The sequence below is a fragment of the Rhipicephalus sanguineus genome, chromosome 4, assembly GCF_013339695.2.
Source record: "Rhipicephalus sanguineus isolate Rsan-2018 chromosome 4, BIME_Rsan_1.4, whole genome shotgun sequence".
Taxonomy (NCBI): Eukaryota; Metazoa; Arthropoda; class Arachnida; order Ixodida; family Ixodidae; genus Rhipicephalus; species Rhipicephalus sanguineus.
In genome coordinates this window covers 192,980,829-192,999,524 of record NC_051179.1, presented here as the reverse complement: position 1 = coordinate 192,999,524, position 18,696 = coordinate 192,980,829, and the positions used below count along the sequence as shown (strand labels likewise).

Sequence of the window (18,696 nt, the reverse complement as noted above, 5' to 3'; positions counted from 1 at the left end):
ACAGCCTGCGATGCCAGAGCACTCCGAACTACTGTGTCGCCACCTGACGCCGCCCCCTGAAGTAATTTATGGTAAGCTGAGATACAAAGCCTCCAAGATCGGTAGTTGTAGTTGCCGCGCTGGTCGTGCGTGTACACTGTCGTCCTTTATGAAAGGGAACACGCGAGCACGTGGACTGCGCTCTGCGGTGGCTGCCTACAGCGCCATCAACGGACAGCGAAAGGAAAAACGTCCGCTTTTGGCGTCATCTATTGGCAAACAAAATAATGAGCCATGACCGGTGGACAAGAGCTGTCATAAATACGCTCCCTCTCTACTCGCGCAACGGGTGATGCCTGCCACACCTCGTCCGCAGGCAACAAATGAAGCGCGGTGCGCGAGCATCGTCGAAGTGTTCAGTCACACAGCTTCGAAAAAGCAAACCACAACAAACCATCGCCCTCGCCTATCGCGTAAGCCGAGAGACAGCGCTTTCCATCGCGCTCGCGCACCACGCTCCATTTTTTGGCAGCAGACGACGAGCTGCAGACGTCCCCTTTGAGCGAGCATGCAGAGAGGGAGCGTAATGTAACAGCGCTTGTCCATAGCTCGTTATTTTGTTTGCCAATGGATGACGCCAAAAGCAGGCGTGTTTTCGTTAGCTGACGGTGGATGGCACTGTACACACCTGTCGCAGAGCACAGGCCACGCGGTCGTGCGTTCCCTTTCATAAAGGACAACAGTGTACGTGAAAAACTTGCTTATCGTTCCCTTCTGTTTCTCATGACACGTTAGCGAATTTTTTTGTGTGCATGGCAGACTCAGTGTTTGAGGAAGCCTGATGCATTCAAGTTTTTGAAGACCGATTGGAATTACGGACTTATTCACATAGGATAAATCCAACACTCCGAACACACCGTGGTGCATTTAGCTGCATTCCTGCGTTTTGGCACCCCTTTGAGGAGTAAAATCTCTAAAGAAATGGAGCAGCATTCGTCATTGAGTGTTGTATTTTTTCGTCGAAAACCTTGCGACTGCTCTTCTGGCTGATGCAGGTGGCGGGTGGGCGTGGAACTCACCTGATACTGCTAATGTTAGCCTTCCGGACCTCCTCGTGTGTTTCGACGCATAACTTCAAATTAGTGTGATAGCTAGACAGGCGTATATATGCATGGAATGAACAGTGATGTGCTTTTTTATGCCGTTTGCAATCCAAACAGTAAGCATGCAGACGATCCGGGACGCTGCTCAGCGATAGAAATTGGGCAAGCTCAGACGACACAGAAGCATCTTTATTTATTGTAATAATGCAACCAAATGTGTTTAAGTGTTTAAATCTTGCAAATATATTTAGCTTCAATCGTGTTACGTGACCATTTGACTCAAGAACGACAAAAATTTTCGCAATTTAAATTTAAATTTCGCGCGCTGGGCACTCCGATCGTGGCGCCCTACTGGTGGCATCATCGCAAAAGCGACCACCGTTGTCCCATTGGTTTGCTGCGAAGACGGCACACTACCCCACTCTAGCACACCATACTGGCACTACAATCGTCATCGCATCCACCAACCAGTGTTGTGGGCATGTTTCATGCCAATGGAAGAAGACCGAACGCAGATGGAAAAATTCTGTTTTAAAAATTTCTACTCACTTTCCAGAGAAACCGCTGCAAGGTTGGACACTTCAGACGGTATGCTTTCCATTGCGGTACAAAACAGAAAAGCGATGAAGGATGGTAGACAGTCCCTTTAAGGCAAAAGCTATCAAAATGCTTGGTGATGCATGTGTAAGCTCACCATCTACAGCCCTGTCAAGCAAAAACTGGCTTTTCTCGGTCGGCGACGCATGTAGGCTGAATGGTTAAAATCTGTTAACATGTTTTTGGTGTCCTTGTTGTCACGTATGTTACATGGTGCGCCGAGAGTATAAAATAGCATCGGAGTCACGGATCAATAAAACCAGTTGGAAGTTAGCGCTCACGCCAACGTTTTTAGATTATTTCAGTTTGCAAACTAGCTTCGAGAGGCGGCCAGGTTTTGTCGCCGTCGCGAGAGGTGGCGCTGGCGTAGCGTTGAGATCGGTTGAGATGCAGTACGAAGGGCGACGCTTGCTTTAGCCGTGTGCTTTTGTTGCGTTGTTGGTGCTCGCGCGTTAATCACTCATGTATTCTGAGGTTTCACGCGTTCCACCAAGGCATGAGCTCTTTGCTGTGATCGTGCGTACGTATTTGAGTAGATACCGCGAAGTGTAAGCGCCGATTCTCGACATGCCGAGGTGCAGCGCGCCGTGTTGTTCGGGGTACGTTTCGGCTTCGGCAAGTCCCGTACCGCGACATTTCTTCATGGGAGCTTTTTTATGTTTAGAGGAATTGAAACCAAGTTGTTTTCAGTTTAGGTACAAAGCAACTGGGTCTGTTTCGACACTTTTTGAACCCTTCTTGGCGCATTTCGGGACTGTGATGTGACAAAATAACTGTCGGTTGTCCCGATCACAAGGACACCACTGCTGCAATAATATCTGGGGTATTTACGTGCCAAAACCACGATCGATATGATAATGAAGTACGTCGTTGTATTGCCTCCGGAAATTTAGACCATCAGGTGTTTAACATGCAGTAACATCGCACATCACACGGTCCTCTAGCACATCCATCGAAATGTGATCGCAGCGGCTAGGATCGAACCCGCGACCTTCGGGTCAGCCGTCGAGCACCATCCACTGCACTACCGAGGCGGACCACCACTGCTGCACAACATTTTGCTGCCAAAGACGCTTGCAAAAGCCCAAGGCCTTCAGAAAAGGTCGCATCCGCAAAAAAAGAAATTAAAGCTAATGTGAAGGCTTCCCGTACAGTTCCGTCATCGTAACCAGCTTGAACCGACGTAGCGGTTGCGGGGTGTGCGAATAGTGATTTTTGAGGCCGAATGGAATAGTGACAGAAGCGAATAGAATTGAACAAGGTATACTTTTTGAATAAGCCACGAATTTATGAAACAGCCGTTCTTAATTAGAAGAAGTGTAAATTGATGTTCACGTCCTTGTATTCATATCTTTATTTATTATTCATTCATTCATTCATTCATTCATTCCGCGCTGTTTATTATCGGTATGAATATCCAACCAGCCCAGTCAGCTACCTTAGTAACTCAGCAAGTTTCAGGAAATTTTATTGAGCCAATGAGGTGAAAATTTATTTATTTATTTGTTTATTATACTCAAAGGTATCAAAACTAGACATTGCATGAGAAGTAATGCCAGAAAGAAAGGTCGGTTAGGACTATGGCAGATAGAAGGGCATTCCATATATTTTTTTTAAGTATACAGCAGGCCCTTCACGGCCCGTGTGAGTGGGTACATAAATACATCAAAGTATATACATTGCCGAAAATTCATGTAGAAAATTTAGGTTTCGCCCATACTCATATACAGCTTTGCTGTAAAAGAAGGTCGATACGTATTAGAATGGGCGCATGCTATAGGTACAAAGCATTTGTAGGCGTATGGCGGGAGGAACGCTCTGGAATGACAGTTACAGGGATGACAGTTATCGTACTTTTGCGCCAATTTTGGCCTTGCTTCATTGCAGTTGACATTTTGAAATATTCATAAAATATTCGGGCTTACAAATGACAGCTATTCGATTCGATGATAGAATCGAAGAAGGCACTGTTCCATTTGAATATCGAAATTTTCGAATACTCGCACACACTCGTAAATACGTCACTGCAAATAATGTACCTGTTGTATTCTGTTTCACGAAATCGAATGAAAATGACAAGACGTGTTTTTCTGGCCTTCTTGCTGGTTTTTTATTCGTAGGCTTTTCAACAGCAGGCGTAATACGCATTCAAGATGATTTGCACATATACTGGCGAGAAATAATGCCGGTTAGAACGGGAAACGGAATGAGGGTAAGCGCACTGTGCAGTGTTCGCTTTATCTTTAACTTATTTTTTTTTTTCATGTCCTGTCTTACATGCTGCTTGTTTCTTGTTATAATGCTCAGATACAACTAAGACGGGCGTTTCGCTCGAGCTAAGTGAAATGAGAGAGACTACCACATCGAGTTAATTGTATCGTTGTGGTAGTAGCTTGTCGACCCCTTTCATTCAGTAGAGCAGTAGCAGACGACGCGCCGAGACCAATCCTAATGCGAACGCAGCGCCCCCGCCTGGTTGGCGATCGCGGCGAGCCGCCCCGCGCCACTGGAAAGCCGCGCTCTTTGCCAACTGAAGTAATCTAAAAACGTTGGCTCACGCTGTCGTCCTGTCCTCCCTTCTATCCCTACCTTTGTTTCTTTTTACAGTGAAACCTCGTTAATGTGCACCTGCCGGGAACGCAGCATAACTATGCTCTAAACGGTAGTACGCATTAACCACCAAGTTTGCATTTCCTGACATGTGCCATCGCCGCCAACAAAGAAATAAATACATTGTCACAGCAAATGTTGCCAAAAGTAGCCCCCACAAAGCCTTTTCTTTCTTTTTACCAAGGTGCAGAAAATATTCTGGCACTCTTGACCGTCCGATAGCGCATGGTGGAGACACCAAGGAGCATTTCGAAACTATTACAGGAACCGGGATATGCAGCGACTGATGTAGCGATAGGACGGACAGTATTGACTTTGCGTGATACACGTATACGTGTCTGTACTGCAATCTGCTACTAAGCGAAAACTGACACAGTTTCAGTGAAACGCGGTACGGCCGCGTGAAGCCAACCGTCACTCGGCTAGTTGCGTGCAGCGCATTGCCTACTGAGCTCATGCTGTCACTCTCGAGCCGCTCGCTGCGCGGCTGCGCCATACGCGCGCATTTTCCGTAGGAGTGTTCTTTGTACCCACTCCGCTCCAGACTGTGCACAGATGCGGCAAGTATCTTGTTGGGTTAATGCAGCAATTATGAGCTTCCTGCAAGCGATGCACACTTCACGATGCTCTAGCGGTCTTGGCAGCAGACGGAGGCCCGTTTGGGTTGCCGTCCAATAAAAGCATGCAGTATGGTTATAAGTGCGCTACACTTGTTGTGCCGTACGCATGCGTTTAGCGTGATAGCTTCAAGACAGCCAGGTTTCTCGGCGCCTGGGCCTCACAACGTTCAACTCCGCAACAGCGAGCTGCTTTCCTTTCTACGAAGCGGTGCGTGCTTGAACACGTTCCCGCACACCGAGACGGCAGCTATCGGCAGCTCAGCGTGTTCAGATTGCCGCCTATTAAAAGCGTGCTGTAGGCTTAAGGCGGGACAGTGCTCTTAAAATTTTTTTCTCATTTCTTGATCGATTTTGATGATACTCTCTGAGTTTATGCATATTTGTGTGCTGGTTTCAAATATGCAATATTTCATGTGCCTTTTGGGGAGCAAGTTTTTTTTAAACAGAGAGAGTAACAAAGTAAATCAGCATATCACAATAACCTGGAATCAAAACTGAGTGCAATGCAATAAAAATGGATGTTATAAGCCCATTAAAACAAAAGTTATGGTATGTTGAACATTCACGAGTGCGTCAATTTCAAGCTGGGAGCTCCTTTGTGAATGTTCAACGTACCATAACTTTTGTTTTAATGGGCTTAGAACATCCATTTTTGTTGCATTGCACTCAGTTTTGATTCCAGGTTATTGTGATATGCTGATTTACTTTGTTACTTTCTCTGTTTAAAAAAAACTTGCTCCCCAAAAGGCACATGAAATATTCTATATTTTAAAAACTACCAGTCATACTAGAAAAACAATTCCATATTTGAAACCAGCACACGAATATACATAAACTCACCAAGTATCATCAAAATCGATCAAGAAATGAGAAAGCTCTTTTAACACTTTCGTGACCGCGGAAAAATCAGTTGTTTTTGGCTAGCCCAGGAAATATTTTTTTTCCTGCCACAGAATATACTTGATGCTATAGTGTAGGGTATCAAACGATAGAGGAAGAATTGGCCTTTCCAACAGTATTAATTTCAAACAACGGATCTATTTCAATATAATAAAAAACATTATCAAACAAAGAAAAATGCATCAAAAAGAAAGAAAGATTCATAAAAACATCAATGCTACTCTGCAAAGGTTAAACATTAAAAAAAAATCGAAATATACGTTTTGAACGCAAAGCCCTCGTAGAATAATAGTGGAAATATAAGCTCTGTAAGTACAAAGATTATTTACATAAATACAAGAATATAGGCACTAATGCCTATCATGCCACAGCGCGATGCAGGTTCTCGACGCGGTGAAACCAAGGCTGGCTGCGCATGTTTCGGGAAAAAATTTTTTTTTTCTGTTCAACTTTCCTAGCATAGTTAGCAGTTCTGGTATTTTTCAATTTTCCTGTGTATTTGTTAAAATGAACAGTGTAGCCTGTACCAAATCTGCAAAAATCCATAATTGTACCCTCATTTGACCTCTTTCTCGCTCATATACTGCCGAATACCATACCGATCTTCACATTTCACCATTTTCTCATCCACTGAAAGGTTCCAACGTGGTTAAAAGATAGCGTAGAAAAATCATGTGTTGCAATAGAGAAGACACGTGGTGAAGATTTTCGTGGGATGCGACGGTCGTCTTTTTCAGATCAGAGACACTCAAGAAGCCTTGAACCTTTTCCGTGGCATCACTGACGGTGGACAAAGGCCTCGAAATATGTGTCGTCGACACCAGCACCAATGCAAGCGCGGGACTTGAACGATTACCATGTACACATGGAGTGAGACGAACTTGCTCATCTTCTCTTCCGTAACCGCCCTCCATGGATCCGTCCCTCTCACTGTATGTTGGCTTTTCGAAAGTATGCATCCACGCATACTTATCTGTGTGGTTGCATATCTCTGACGTCTTCTGCAGTAAAAAACAACACGAAGACGCCGCCGCGCAGGACACCGGAGCGTTGGCTCAAAGTCCGCTCCGCGCCGTCTTCGCGAAGAGAATTGCGCTCTTTCTGCAGCGGGCGCCAAATGCTCCCGCCCGAATGAAGTTAACGCCTTGCAGATAACAGCTGTTATTTTAAGAACGCACCGGATACGTTTACATCGACGCGCGGCAATGATAAAACGACCCGAGGAGAAGACGAAACTTACCGGCGGAGAGCTGCTGATGTTCCGGGGAGGTTTGACGCACTTTCGCCGTCCGTACTGAAGCCTGGCGAATCGAAGTCGTCTTCCGCGTCTGTGGTGCTACCATCATCCAGAGATTCCCGCTCACATTAATCGGAATCCGTCGAAATTCGCCGTTTCTGTGGAGCACCCGCGAGCGGCGTCGACGCGAAGTCTGAAACAACGAGCGCTCACCTACCCGACTGCGAACGAGCTTTAAAAATCTCCCAGCAGTGGAAAAAACAAACTCGCAAACAAAACTGAAAAAAAAAAACATGTTATTTGATGCTTTGTATTGCGTTAGCTGTCCAGAACTGCTCAGAGAGTGCCAAAACTTGATCTTGAAGTCATCGATAACATACTATCGATGGGAATAGGTGCGGTCACGAAAGTGTTAAGAGCAGCGTCCCCCGCTAAAGCAGCGGTACACCAGACGCGCACAATTGTGATAAGCACGTCGGCAATAAATCATACGTCGCGTTCGTTGGTCGCCACTACCTCGACTTCGTTCATTCCCAATGCTTACCCGCAAAGGCATCACGACAATCGCGCGGAAGTCGGAATAACCTATCAACCGATCTCCGCACTTCTCGAAAAGATGGAAAAGCCCTTTGGGGCACATTGTGGCGTCGACAAATTCAGCGGCGCAGTAAACTTTTATGGCCCAAAAGTTATCGCGGTACGCACTAACCGGTAGGCATAGGACGAAGCACTACGGCTTAAATGGTCAGCAAATGCATTAGGCTCTATGAGACTTGGTCATGGATTCATCGCAACTACATTTGAAACGTTAGTACATTTAAAATGCGCACGTATTAACGAGGTCTGACTGTGCTCAGTTTGAGTTGCGCTAAACACTCCAAACTCCATGAACAAGTGTAGGGACCCAAGTGGTGGATACATGAAGACACACACTGTTCCTCCGACAGATGGCGCATGCGGATATGTACAGTCAAACCTCATTAATACGTACCCACTTTAAACGTACTAACAGTTAAAACGTAGTTGCGACGAATCCCCGACCGAGTCCCATAGAGCCCAATGCATTCGCTGACCTCTTAAGCCATAGTGGTTCGCCCTATGCCTACCGGTTAGTGCGTACCCTGCGTACCGCGATAACATTTTGTGCCATAAAATTTTACCGCACCGCTCAACTTCTCGACGCCAGAATCAGGGGCGTAGCCAGAAATTTTTTTCGGGGGGGGGGTTCAACCATACTTTATGTATGTTTGTGCGTGAGTTTGTATGTGCGTGTGTATATATACGCAAGCAAAACTGAAAAATTTTGAGGGGGGGTTTGAACCCCCCCGACCCCCCCCCCCCCTGGCTACGCCCCTGGCCAGAATGTGCCGCCAAAGGTCTTCCGCCTTTTTGAGAAGTGCGCAGATCAGTCGATCCCCGATTCCGACTTCCACGCGATTGCGGCGACGCCTTTGCGGGTAAGCATCGGGAAAGAATGAAGGCGAGGTGGCGGCCACCGACGAACACGCCGACATGACCTATCACCGACAACCTTATCACAATAAGTATCTTCAGCTATCTGCTCGGGCACGCGTGCGGCGCAGCGCTACTTTTTAAGCCTACTGCACGCTTTTATTAGGCGACAACCTGAACGCGCTGGGCCGCCGATCGCTGCCGCTTCATTGTGCGCGGCCGTCTTCAAGGCTGAAGTTGAATTAATGGAACAAATGCTCGGGCAGGGACGAAGAACTTCAGCCATGATGTACCAACTAGCCTGACAGCAAACGCTACTAAGCCGTCATCAGGCGCGCACCGCTTTGTAGAAGCGAAAGCAGATCGCTGTTGCGTAGTTAGCGTTGCGGGTCGCGGGCGCCGAGAAACCTCGCTGCATTGACGCTATCACACTAAACGCACGTGTACGATACAGCAAGCGTAGCGCGGTTGTAGCCATACTGAACGCTTTTATTAGGTGACCACCCAACGCGCCTCCGGTCGTGCGGGTGTGCCAGGATCTTTTCTCCACTTTGGCAAAAAGAAAGAAAAGGCTTTGCGGTGGGTACTTTGGGCAATATTTGCTGTGGCACTCTATTTATTTGCTGGCGGCGATGGCGTACGCTAGGAGATGCAAATTTGTACATGGTGTTTAATGCGTACTACCGTTTAGTGCGTAGTTATGCCGCGTTCCCGGCAGGTACGTATTAATGAGGTTTCACTGTAGTGCTCCCGCTTACTTTGTCGTGACCACTGTGCCTAGCGCGATTGCTAGACGATGTCGGCAAAATGTGCTCTGTGGCACAACGTAACGATAATGTCGTGGCATTTTCAGACAAACATTCGTGTTTAACTAAAACACAGCTGCTTCCATAGCAGCTAATGGTCAGCCCAAAACATAGATGTGTCGGGCATAGAGTACAGTCGAACCCCGATTATACGAATTGGAGGGATCTACGCAAAACCGTCGCATAATCCGGGTATCATATAATCGAAAAACTAAGAATATGGGCAGTGATGCTCTGTCTTTCGCAAAGAACGGGTGCAAACTGCCTGAATAAGGCTGCAGAACGACCCAGCACTTCTTCGAGAACGTAGATCACGTTATTTTGAAAACTGAAAGCAAAGCATTTAATTGGATAGGTGCGAGTCAATCTTTGTTCTCAACTTTTTCCTTAAAAGTTTAATGTGCACCTTCTTTCCTATACGAGTACGAAAACTGCCTGTGTATAAAAACAGAAGAGTCAGATACAGCGTCATCGCTATCACATAATTGTGAAGACGCACATTTTGTTGCGAGTTCGAGGAGGATGATTTCGTGTGTGACAGAGCTGTGCGTGTCATATTTGTTCCCTTGTGAAGTACAAATGGTTATGTGCCGCTGTTATTATTTATTTATAGATACTACGATCTTCTACAAGATCTTGGCAGAGTGGTACATATATAAGTGCACAAAAACAGAAGAATAACAAGGAAAAGCAATCAATGAGTTTGTTCGCACATGCACTTGAAAGAACAAAACAAACAGGCAAGTGACGTTATTCCAAAATCCTTCAAATAAAACAGACAATGAGCAGGGCGTGCAAACACAGACACAAGAAGTCAGGACACCACAAACGCCTGACTTCTTTCTTGTGTCCGTGTTTGCAAGCCCTGTTTTTTTAGAATGAATACTTACCAACTAGCTCAGCTCTCTGTTATTCTAAGCTTCAGACAATGAGTTAGCACGAGTAAAAAAGGAAAAAAAAAGAAACGCACGAAAAACATCTCAGCCAAACAAGAAAATCCTTCCTACTGCAAATGCGATTCAAAGTGCGATAGTGAATCCTGTATCACAGAACACTGACATCAAAGGAAAGTTATTTTGCGTGCTGAAGATGGCCGAGTCGCATCCTTCCTGCGTTCTCGAGGCCTGTGGCTGTGAGTGCCACAAGCAAAGGGAGATTTTCAGCTGCATATCTACGACAAAAAGTTTGCACAGGCCGTAGACTTGAAAATATGCAGATATCGAAGATGAGCTTGTCGACTTGGTGAAGCTACTTTGCATAGATCGAGCTTGTCTGGGTAATGGCCCTGGGATAAGCCCCCGATCGAGGCGTATTTAGAGCTGATCTTAAAGCCAGGAAAACTGAATCACAGGAGAATAAGTTTTTCATTCTGTACTGTACTTATCTCACTTTTTTTTTTCCTCACTGTCAAGCACATTTTTCTCCTACACTCGCGAATACCTGGTGGGTGCTAGATTTGAGTAAAAAAGGTGATTTTTTTTTCTCTGGCGATACCGTAGAGTCATTCACGACGCAAGTTCGGCATAAAATTTCGACATTTAATCGAGGTTTTTAACCATTATTTCTATGCGAGTTTTGCCAGAACCAAACCGATTCGTCATAAAACGCAGGTCGTCGCAAAACCGAGGAAAAAAGAGCGAGGTTCCACTAACTTTGAAAGCGTTTATCAGCGCACTTCTGTCTGATATCCCTTTGGAATGATCTTACCCCTGCTGGTACGAATTCTTTTCCCCTGTGACCCAACTAGTAGGTAGGGTATGTGAAACACACCTCTAGGTACTCGACCACAGCTGCGTTGTAGTCGACAGTCTTGCGAGCCACTGCCTTGCGCAGCCGTTTGCCATCAAATTCGATGCTCTGCATGGAGGTCATGCCGGGTCGACCTCCGACGGGGCCGTAGGGTCCTCCTGGGTTGCGTGGCCCTCCGTAGCCCCCGCCATACTTGGGGCCACCTCCGTACTGGAAGCGGCCAGCAGGAGTCATCGGCTGCGTCTGAATCACCTGCATGCTGGCGTCACCTGCAACATGGGCCCGTTTCTGTGTCCAATACAACCATTGTGAAAACCAACAAATAATGATAAATAATGTTAGTTGCACTGCTTTAACTGTTTGTTCACTTTACTTCCTTCACATTTATATCATAATTACATAATTCATAATATATCATAATTATATCATAAAGCAGTACAATTAACACCCTCTATACCTTCCTCGGCTTCCTTATCTGCTGGTTTTCATCAAGGTTTTCATTGATTAGACAGTTTTCTGCTTCGCTCTACTGGCATAGACACCACACTATAACTGTTGTGGTTTAATGTCCCAAAACCACAATATGATTGTGAGAGATGCCACCACAGAGTGCTACCTGGGGTTCTTTAATGTGCACCTCGATCTAAGCACGCGGGCATTTTCGCCTCCACTGAAAATGTGGCCACCGCTGTCAGGATTCAATCCCGTTAATTACGACCAATTTTAGCATCACCTCAGCATGCCCACCTAAGATCATAAGAAACTAGTGCCCCACCACAGTGGAGTGCCAACACATGTTTTGGTGATGTTGAGAGTGAACTTTTTGAATTTGGGAACTGCATGTGGGAAATAATGAAATGGTGGTCGGTGCTGCGTTACCAGTTAGGCTGTGATCCAGTAGGCCCATTTGCCTGCCTAGATTTTTGTCTACAGTGAAATGACATGTGACAAACCCCCCACCTTGCTACAGTACTTGCACTGACGTAAGCAGCCCGAGAACAAAGCATGAGGGTTGCAGAACAACGGCCCCCGCCAAGTGCCAATAGTAGTATTGTGCGCGCCCCATCAGCTTGTTTGCGACGTCGACAATACTCGCTTTACGAGCTCAACATCACACAGAGACCGATATTTGCACTGTACGAGTGGCGATGCTGCGAGGTGCCACCAACTCAGATGAGCATTCACCGCTTAATTTAAAACTAAATTCAAATTTCCCAAAGATGACATTTGTCAGTAATAATCGCGTAGAAGGGCCCATATGGGCAGGACAATCAGACCACGCAAACATCTTTAGTTTGAAATTTCGGCATCAGGAGTTCTTTAATTCTGCCTCCTTGCTTGCACGGTGGAAATATTTGGACTCATATGGATTTGGCCAGACAATGGCGAAGATCCCTTTCAATGAACCACATTTAGCATCTTGGACTTTATTAGTACTGCATGTGGCTGCCTTGCCCTTCAACAACTCTTTCTCAAGGTAGGCAGCCCACCACTACAGCTTATTGTCCGCTGGGTCAAAGCGAGCCTTTGAGCTCAACCCCCAACTCCCACTCCACTGAGCCCAAGTCAGTGAGCCAGTGCAGTATCCACCAGCTCATAGAAAACATTTCTCTTGCAGTCCACACATCAACGCAGCGAACCTAAGCAATGCTACGAGTATGTGGCTTAGTGCATTTTCTTTAGAAGCAACCAGTGCCAAGCTCAAAAATTTCTCAGCTGGTTTTACTTTCAGAACTCCTGACAACAACAATCTCACCTAACAGAGGCAAACACTCGGCCATTCTGCTCGGTGATTTTAACTTCCAAGTTAAAACTGACATGCATTCCGCCACGTGCAGGTGCTTGCTGAATCTCGGGTGCCTTGAGAGGCCATGATCTGCAGAAGACTACCAAACTGTATCTCCTCCCACTTGAGAAATACTATAAAAGGACTGAGCGTTGGGCGAGTTGGTACTCCAGTACTGCGCAAAATAAACAGGCAAGACACACGCACTGCGCTTGTGTCTTACCTGTTTATTTTGCGCAGTTTTTCGTAGAGAAACACTAGTCCTACTCGTGCATGACATTGGTCTAGAGAGCGCACCCACTGGTTCATCCACCTTTGAGGAGAAAATGCCACTGATGATTACCTTTTCTCCCGCATATGCACTAGTGGTAAACACATGGGTTCTCTCGCATAATAAAGCAGCTCCTTGTGTGTCTCTCTTTTGCTATGGATCCAGGCCCTCACCCAGTATAGTGCACTTAATTTTACATGGAGTGTCCACAGAGCTGTGCACTCTTGCACATTTACTTGTATGCAGTTGCCATGCTTTCATTTCACCCGAGCCGAAAGGGATGGCTCTTTGGGCCAGTTCGGGATCAACTGCTGTCCACACTAGGAGAGTTAGTAGATGCTGGCGTAACCACTGGCCACGTCTCGTACGACATAACCAAAAATGACAAAGCAAAAACAGCACGCACCCCAGAAGGAAGCAAAAACCCTTCCTCTGATGCCTGCTGTACATAACGAAAGCGTCGGAACAATAAACTTCAGTTAGTTCAATGCCTCGTCTTCGCTTCCCGTGTCCTTGTGATGATCACCCAACTAGCTCGAGGTGTTATACAACAAAAAATGCTTAAATTTAACACTGAGTATTTGCACAAATACGTACTCACTTCCCTCACAGGCTCAAAAGATAGGATTTAAACAATATAAGCCAACAGACTATTTTGTAATCACGAGCAAAATTTCTTGACTTATTTCTATAACGACCTGGCCAACTGCCAATAAATAGAGAAGTGGCTAAAAAAAAAATCGACACTGTGTGGATTCAGAGATTACGGCTGTTGCAAAAAAGATTTCTACCCTCGGGATGACAGTGTAGTCAACAAGGCCCATGTACAAGGCCAGTGCAGTGAACAAGGGAACGAGTGTAGGCAACAAGGCATAAAGATCCTCGGGATGACAGTGTAGTCAACAAGGCAACGATTTAAGCTATGGGTGTCAGCAATCCCATGCAGTGACAAGGCCTGCCGTCAAGCGCAGCATTCACCCAAAAGAGTTCTCACACAGCATTTCGGCGACACTGCAGTCAGTCGTGTGCGCCTGAAGCCCCAAAATGTTTTATATGCAATGTGGCCTCACATGCAATGTGATAACGTGCAATCTGTCGATGACGAACGTCATCAACTGCTGTCAATGTTCGTGGCTAATGTTGAGGCAAAGAGGAAGGAGGTCGTGAAAATGTACGGAACCAATTTACTGGTTCTCACGCTTGAGGCGATATTTTGCATATTTGTGAAAGAAGCTGTGATAACTGCTAACGATTCCCTCGTTGAACATTCAGTGCATTGCACAACTTTCAATGGTGGATCAATCGAATCCCGGCCGTCGCGGCCGCATTTTCGGCGGCGGAGAAAATGCCCGAGGCCCGCGTGCTTAGATTGAGGTGCACGTTCAAGAACCCCAGGTGGTCGAAATTGAATCCGGAGCCCTCCACTATGGCGTCCCTCATAATCACATCGTGGTTTTGAGACGTTAAACCACAACAATTATTATTAATTGTGGATGAGCATGTTGTTTCGTAACGGCTGAACGCACTTCAAAGTGAGCGCCATCTTTTGTGAACTTTTTTACGCATTCCGCAGGCCCAAGAAATGCACATACGACGTTTTCACGGGAAGAATGCACCATGCATGCATAATCGTGCGTCCCATCTAGTGGCTATTCGTAGCAAGAATCTTCCGAGGAAACCGACCGGAAGCATGCCTGGACGATGCCACGCGCAAAGCATGGCCGCCGAGTAGCAAAAGAAGCAAGCCTCACGTGAAAGAATGTTTTCGATGGGGCTAAGAGGACTCGGTCAAAGCTGGCATCTCATGCATCCTGACGCCTTGAGGCCGGCTTCGCACGATTCGACAGATTTCACGGGCAGTCAAGTCCTCACGCTCATGGCGTGGCCAGTACGCTAAGCACTACAACTTCCAGCGGCGTGAGCGAGATAAATGTCCACAAATATGGTCACTTAAGGAAAGACAATTCTCCACACTACGACTGCAACGCACGCACCAAGACAAAACTCGCAGCGGCCATCTTGTATTTATGTCATGCATGCGCGACAGCCGCTTTCGAGCCTTTCGAGCGCATTTTTATTTTAGGTCGGCAAAAATATTTCTGCTCTTGTCTTCTACGGCACGCCCGCTACAACTACGAGATGAATGTTTTAGGGCCATGTTTCAGCAGTAGTTGCTTTTGCGATACACTTCAGCCCGCGTGAAGAAACATCGGTGAAAAAAAAAAGCTTCAGAGATGTTCAACCGTTTCCGTCCTGTATTACGATGAACGAACATAGCCTTCAAGACTAGCTACAGTGATCGCTCTTTCTAGCGGGAAAGAGACAATGCGCAGAACTTAATGCGTGTACGCCTGTTATGCAATAAATTATCGTAGGGAAACGTAATAATTTCATTTTTTGTGATACTTGATAACATGCTAAATAACTTGACGTTGCAAAGAAGATAACGGCTCACTAGCGTTGCGCGTCTTCTGCGACAGATGGCAAGAGACGTTGCAGGCCGAGCGTCTCGCCGCAGTTGTCTTTCCACTACGTCGTGTCAGTATGCCCAAGCATTCACGTTAACCATTTTTATACCAACTGAAAACACCGTTTAGCACCTTCTGCAGAAATTGCGTGATGAGTACGTCATGTTTACCAAGTATATGACACAAGAACACGTGGAAGGATCAATACATCGACTGAAAAGAAGAAGGCCTTCGAGTAGGTGAATATGCACAAGGGACCCTGTGAGGTTCTTTTTTTTTTTTCTCTTTTTGTGCCATGTATGACAGCGGGGGACAAAGCATTTCTACCGATCATGCAGAAATGAGCTCGTCGCACTGTTGCAAAAGCGCGCGCAAGATGACCATGCACTGCTCAGCCTGCTTGATTGCTCCAACGAGGCGCTGCTCCAACAAATGCCTGCTGCTCCAACAATCAACGCCGTCTAACGGCAAGGGCTAAAAACAGCAGCGAGGGCTTGCAGCCAGATGCGCGCTCTCCACCAACGTTGCTCTCCACAGCGCTTAGTTCACACACCTCTTCCATCGTGTGTTCTGTGACCGGTGCGGCATTTCCTCTGTGCCTGGAATGACAGGGCTTCCTCGCTGCTGACAGTTCTTCGTGTGCTGAGCGGGCATGGTGCCGATATCTGCTGCCTCCTGTTAGAACGAAAGCGTCAACATGCCCGGATCACTTCGTCTGGCCGTGGTGTGTTCTAGCAACCAAAACCGAAGCATGGAAGCTCACGCGTTCCTGAGGTGTGTAGCTGGCGTCAAGGAAACGGCGTGAAAATGCGTAGGAATGAATGGTACTCGTGTCGTGCAGAGCGCGGAGCCACAACCGCGCATATATAGCGGCTTATCCGCGACATAGGTCGTATGCTGCGGTGAAGTGGACGAGCGAAAGAAACGGTCTGTGACAACGCGTAAGCAAGACACGTCGACCATGAGAAACCTGCCAACTTTTGAGCATAAAGCTGTGATAATAAGCGCAGAAAATGAAATAATTAGGAGAAGCCAGTTGGCGCTCCTCCTCCTCGCCACAGTTCGGAACAACGCCAGGATCGTTCGATCAAGCAGGCCGGAAACACTTCCATCGATGCGCCACAGCTCGTGTCCCTGCCTGGAAACAGCCTTACAGCAGTTACTTAAAGGAGCAGTCTGAGGTCTTGAATTATGTACGAACAGGGTGATGGAGATTCCATTCGGGCCAAGTCTTTGGCTCGAACGAGTAGACATTCGAGTGGGTCTGGCAGGATGGCACTTCGAAGCTATGGTCAACGCGAGATGAGCAGTAACCAGGGTGGTGTGAGAATAGTTAGCAACAACACGCTGAGGTGTGTGTGTGTGCCTGCAAGCCTAGAAGATCGCAGACTGAATAAGTGTGCTCTAGTTCTGACGTGATTCATGTTTTATAACGAGTTTTAACAGCACAGGTTCGTTATGCGGCAATAGAACTTGTTTTGTTGTATGGTTAATTCCGTGTTCATGATCAGTTGCTATCTCTGGGGGCATCCAGGTATTTAGAATTGTGTATTGAGAGACAGTTGAAAATTAGTAATGAAAAAAGAATTAGCAGATCCCACGTACCGTGGGAATCGATGTTATGCGAAGCATGCGCAGGATGGTGACTGTGGCATAATTTCTCATGTTGAGCGAAACGTTACGGAATGGCGCTAGAGAAATGTGGAAGTGGTATAAACACACTCATATGCTGAAGAGTCGCATATGTATTATATAACCAGTTGTTTACAGTTGCGTAACGATGCCAACAGCTACATGGGTGTTACCAACACCAGACGCGGTAAGCTGATATGTAGTGCTTATATTCTTCAATACTGGATAGCGCGAATCCGAATAGCACAAAGAAGAAACACAAATGCACAGGACAGGCGTTACTTGCAACTAAGCTTCATTCAGGAAAGTTCCCCTGGATATACACACAGCCGAGTGGCGCACACAGGCGCACTGCACGTACGCTGCACTCACAGTTGCAGTTGCTACAGTTGCGTCACAGTTGTTATGCTTATACTTGTCCGTTATGACGGAAAACGTAAGCACGTTTCACGGACCCGTGTGTATGTGTAGAAGGGGCTCTTGACAGTTCTTGAACAAGGTCATCATCACCGTGACCAGTGAGCACCAGCAGCTGGACCGGACTTGTTAATTGGATCCGTTCGTGATCGCGGCTACGAGGGGTCTTAGTGTAGTGAAGTGCGAGGTGTAGCACAGCTGGTGGAAATCCTGGATGCCTCTTATGATGAAATGATCTATGACGCCTCCTGTCCTGCACATGGCAGCGAGGTCTTTTGATGCCCTGTCCACATTCAAGTAGTCTTTCACGCAGTATAAAGACCAGGCGTTGTTGGGTCTTGATAAATCAATGTTTAAGTCACCGGTAATGATGAGAGGCCTGGTTCTCTTGGCAGATTTATTGTAGAAAGCATTGATCCCAATTTTTGCGTAATCGACGTGGTCCATGTTGCGGACCACGTGAACATGGACACATGGTAGCTGAGCGCCTTCCAGCGGTGTTCTGTCTTCAGCTTCCTCACTTTCCTTGTGTCCGCCACGGTGGTGTGGTGGTTATGGTGCTCAGCTGCTGGCTTGTAGGTCGCGGGTTCGATCCCGGCCGCGGCGGTCGCAATTCGATAGATGCAAAATGCTAGATGCCCGTGTACTGTGCGATCACGGTGCACGTTAAAGAATACCATATGGTCAAATTTCCGGAACCCTTCGCTACGGCGTCTCTCATAATCATATTGTGGTTTTGGGACATAAAACCCCAACAATTATTATTATTATCTCTTTCCTTGCATGTCAATGTGGGTGTTCGCATTTAGTGTTGGTTGAGACTTTGTATCACCTGTGGCACATACCCGCATAACAAACTCTGGTATGCGGGTATGTGCCACACGTGACTGAGAGAAAGGGTTTCATGACATACGCGACAGGTATTTTGCGTTATTCATGTCATTTTCATGCTTTTGCGTTATTCATGCTTTTTAAAAATCAAGGAAAACAGTCAATAATAGAGCGAAGGTCAGATACTGAAAATAAGTCGTTAGTAAAGAGTTAAGGTTCGCATGAGTAATGGTTCCTA

General features: G+C 46.5%; 2 protein-coding genes across 2 annotated transcripts in view; one reads left to right on the top strand and one right to left on the bottom strand.

The window, feature by feature from the left end:
• LOC119390989 (pre-mRNA 3' end processing protein WDR33-like) overlaps positions 1-15,136 on the bottom strand; it is a 277,891-nt gene extending 262,755 nt beyond the window's left edge. The window contains 2 exon segments of the mRNA XM_049415008.1: positions 11,075-11,322; positions 14,862-15,136. Coding sequence (XP_049270965.1) covers positions 11,075-11,311 — 237 coding nt within the window. The 5' untranslated portion in view covers positions 11,312-11,322; positions 14,862-15,136.
• A 957-nt stretch (positions 15,137-16,093) lies between these two features.
• The window catches only part of LOC119390988 (RNA polymerase II subunit A C-terminal domain phosphatase SSU72), a 38,379-nt gene continuing 35,776 nt past the window's right edge, over positions 16,094-18,696 (top strand). The window contains exon 1 of the mRNA XM_037658694.2: positions 16,094-16,352. Coding sequence (XP_037514622.1) covers positions 16,276-16,352 — 77 coding nt within the window. The 5' untranslated portion in view covers positions 16,094-16,275. The remainder of the gene's footprint in view (positions 16,353-18,696) is intronic.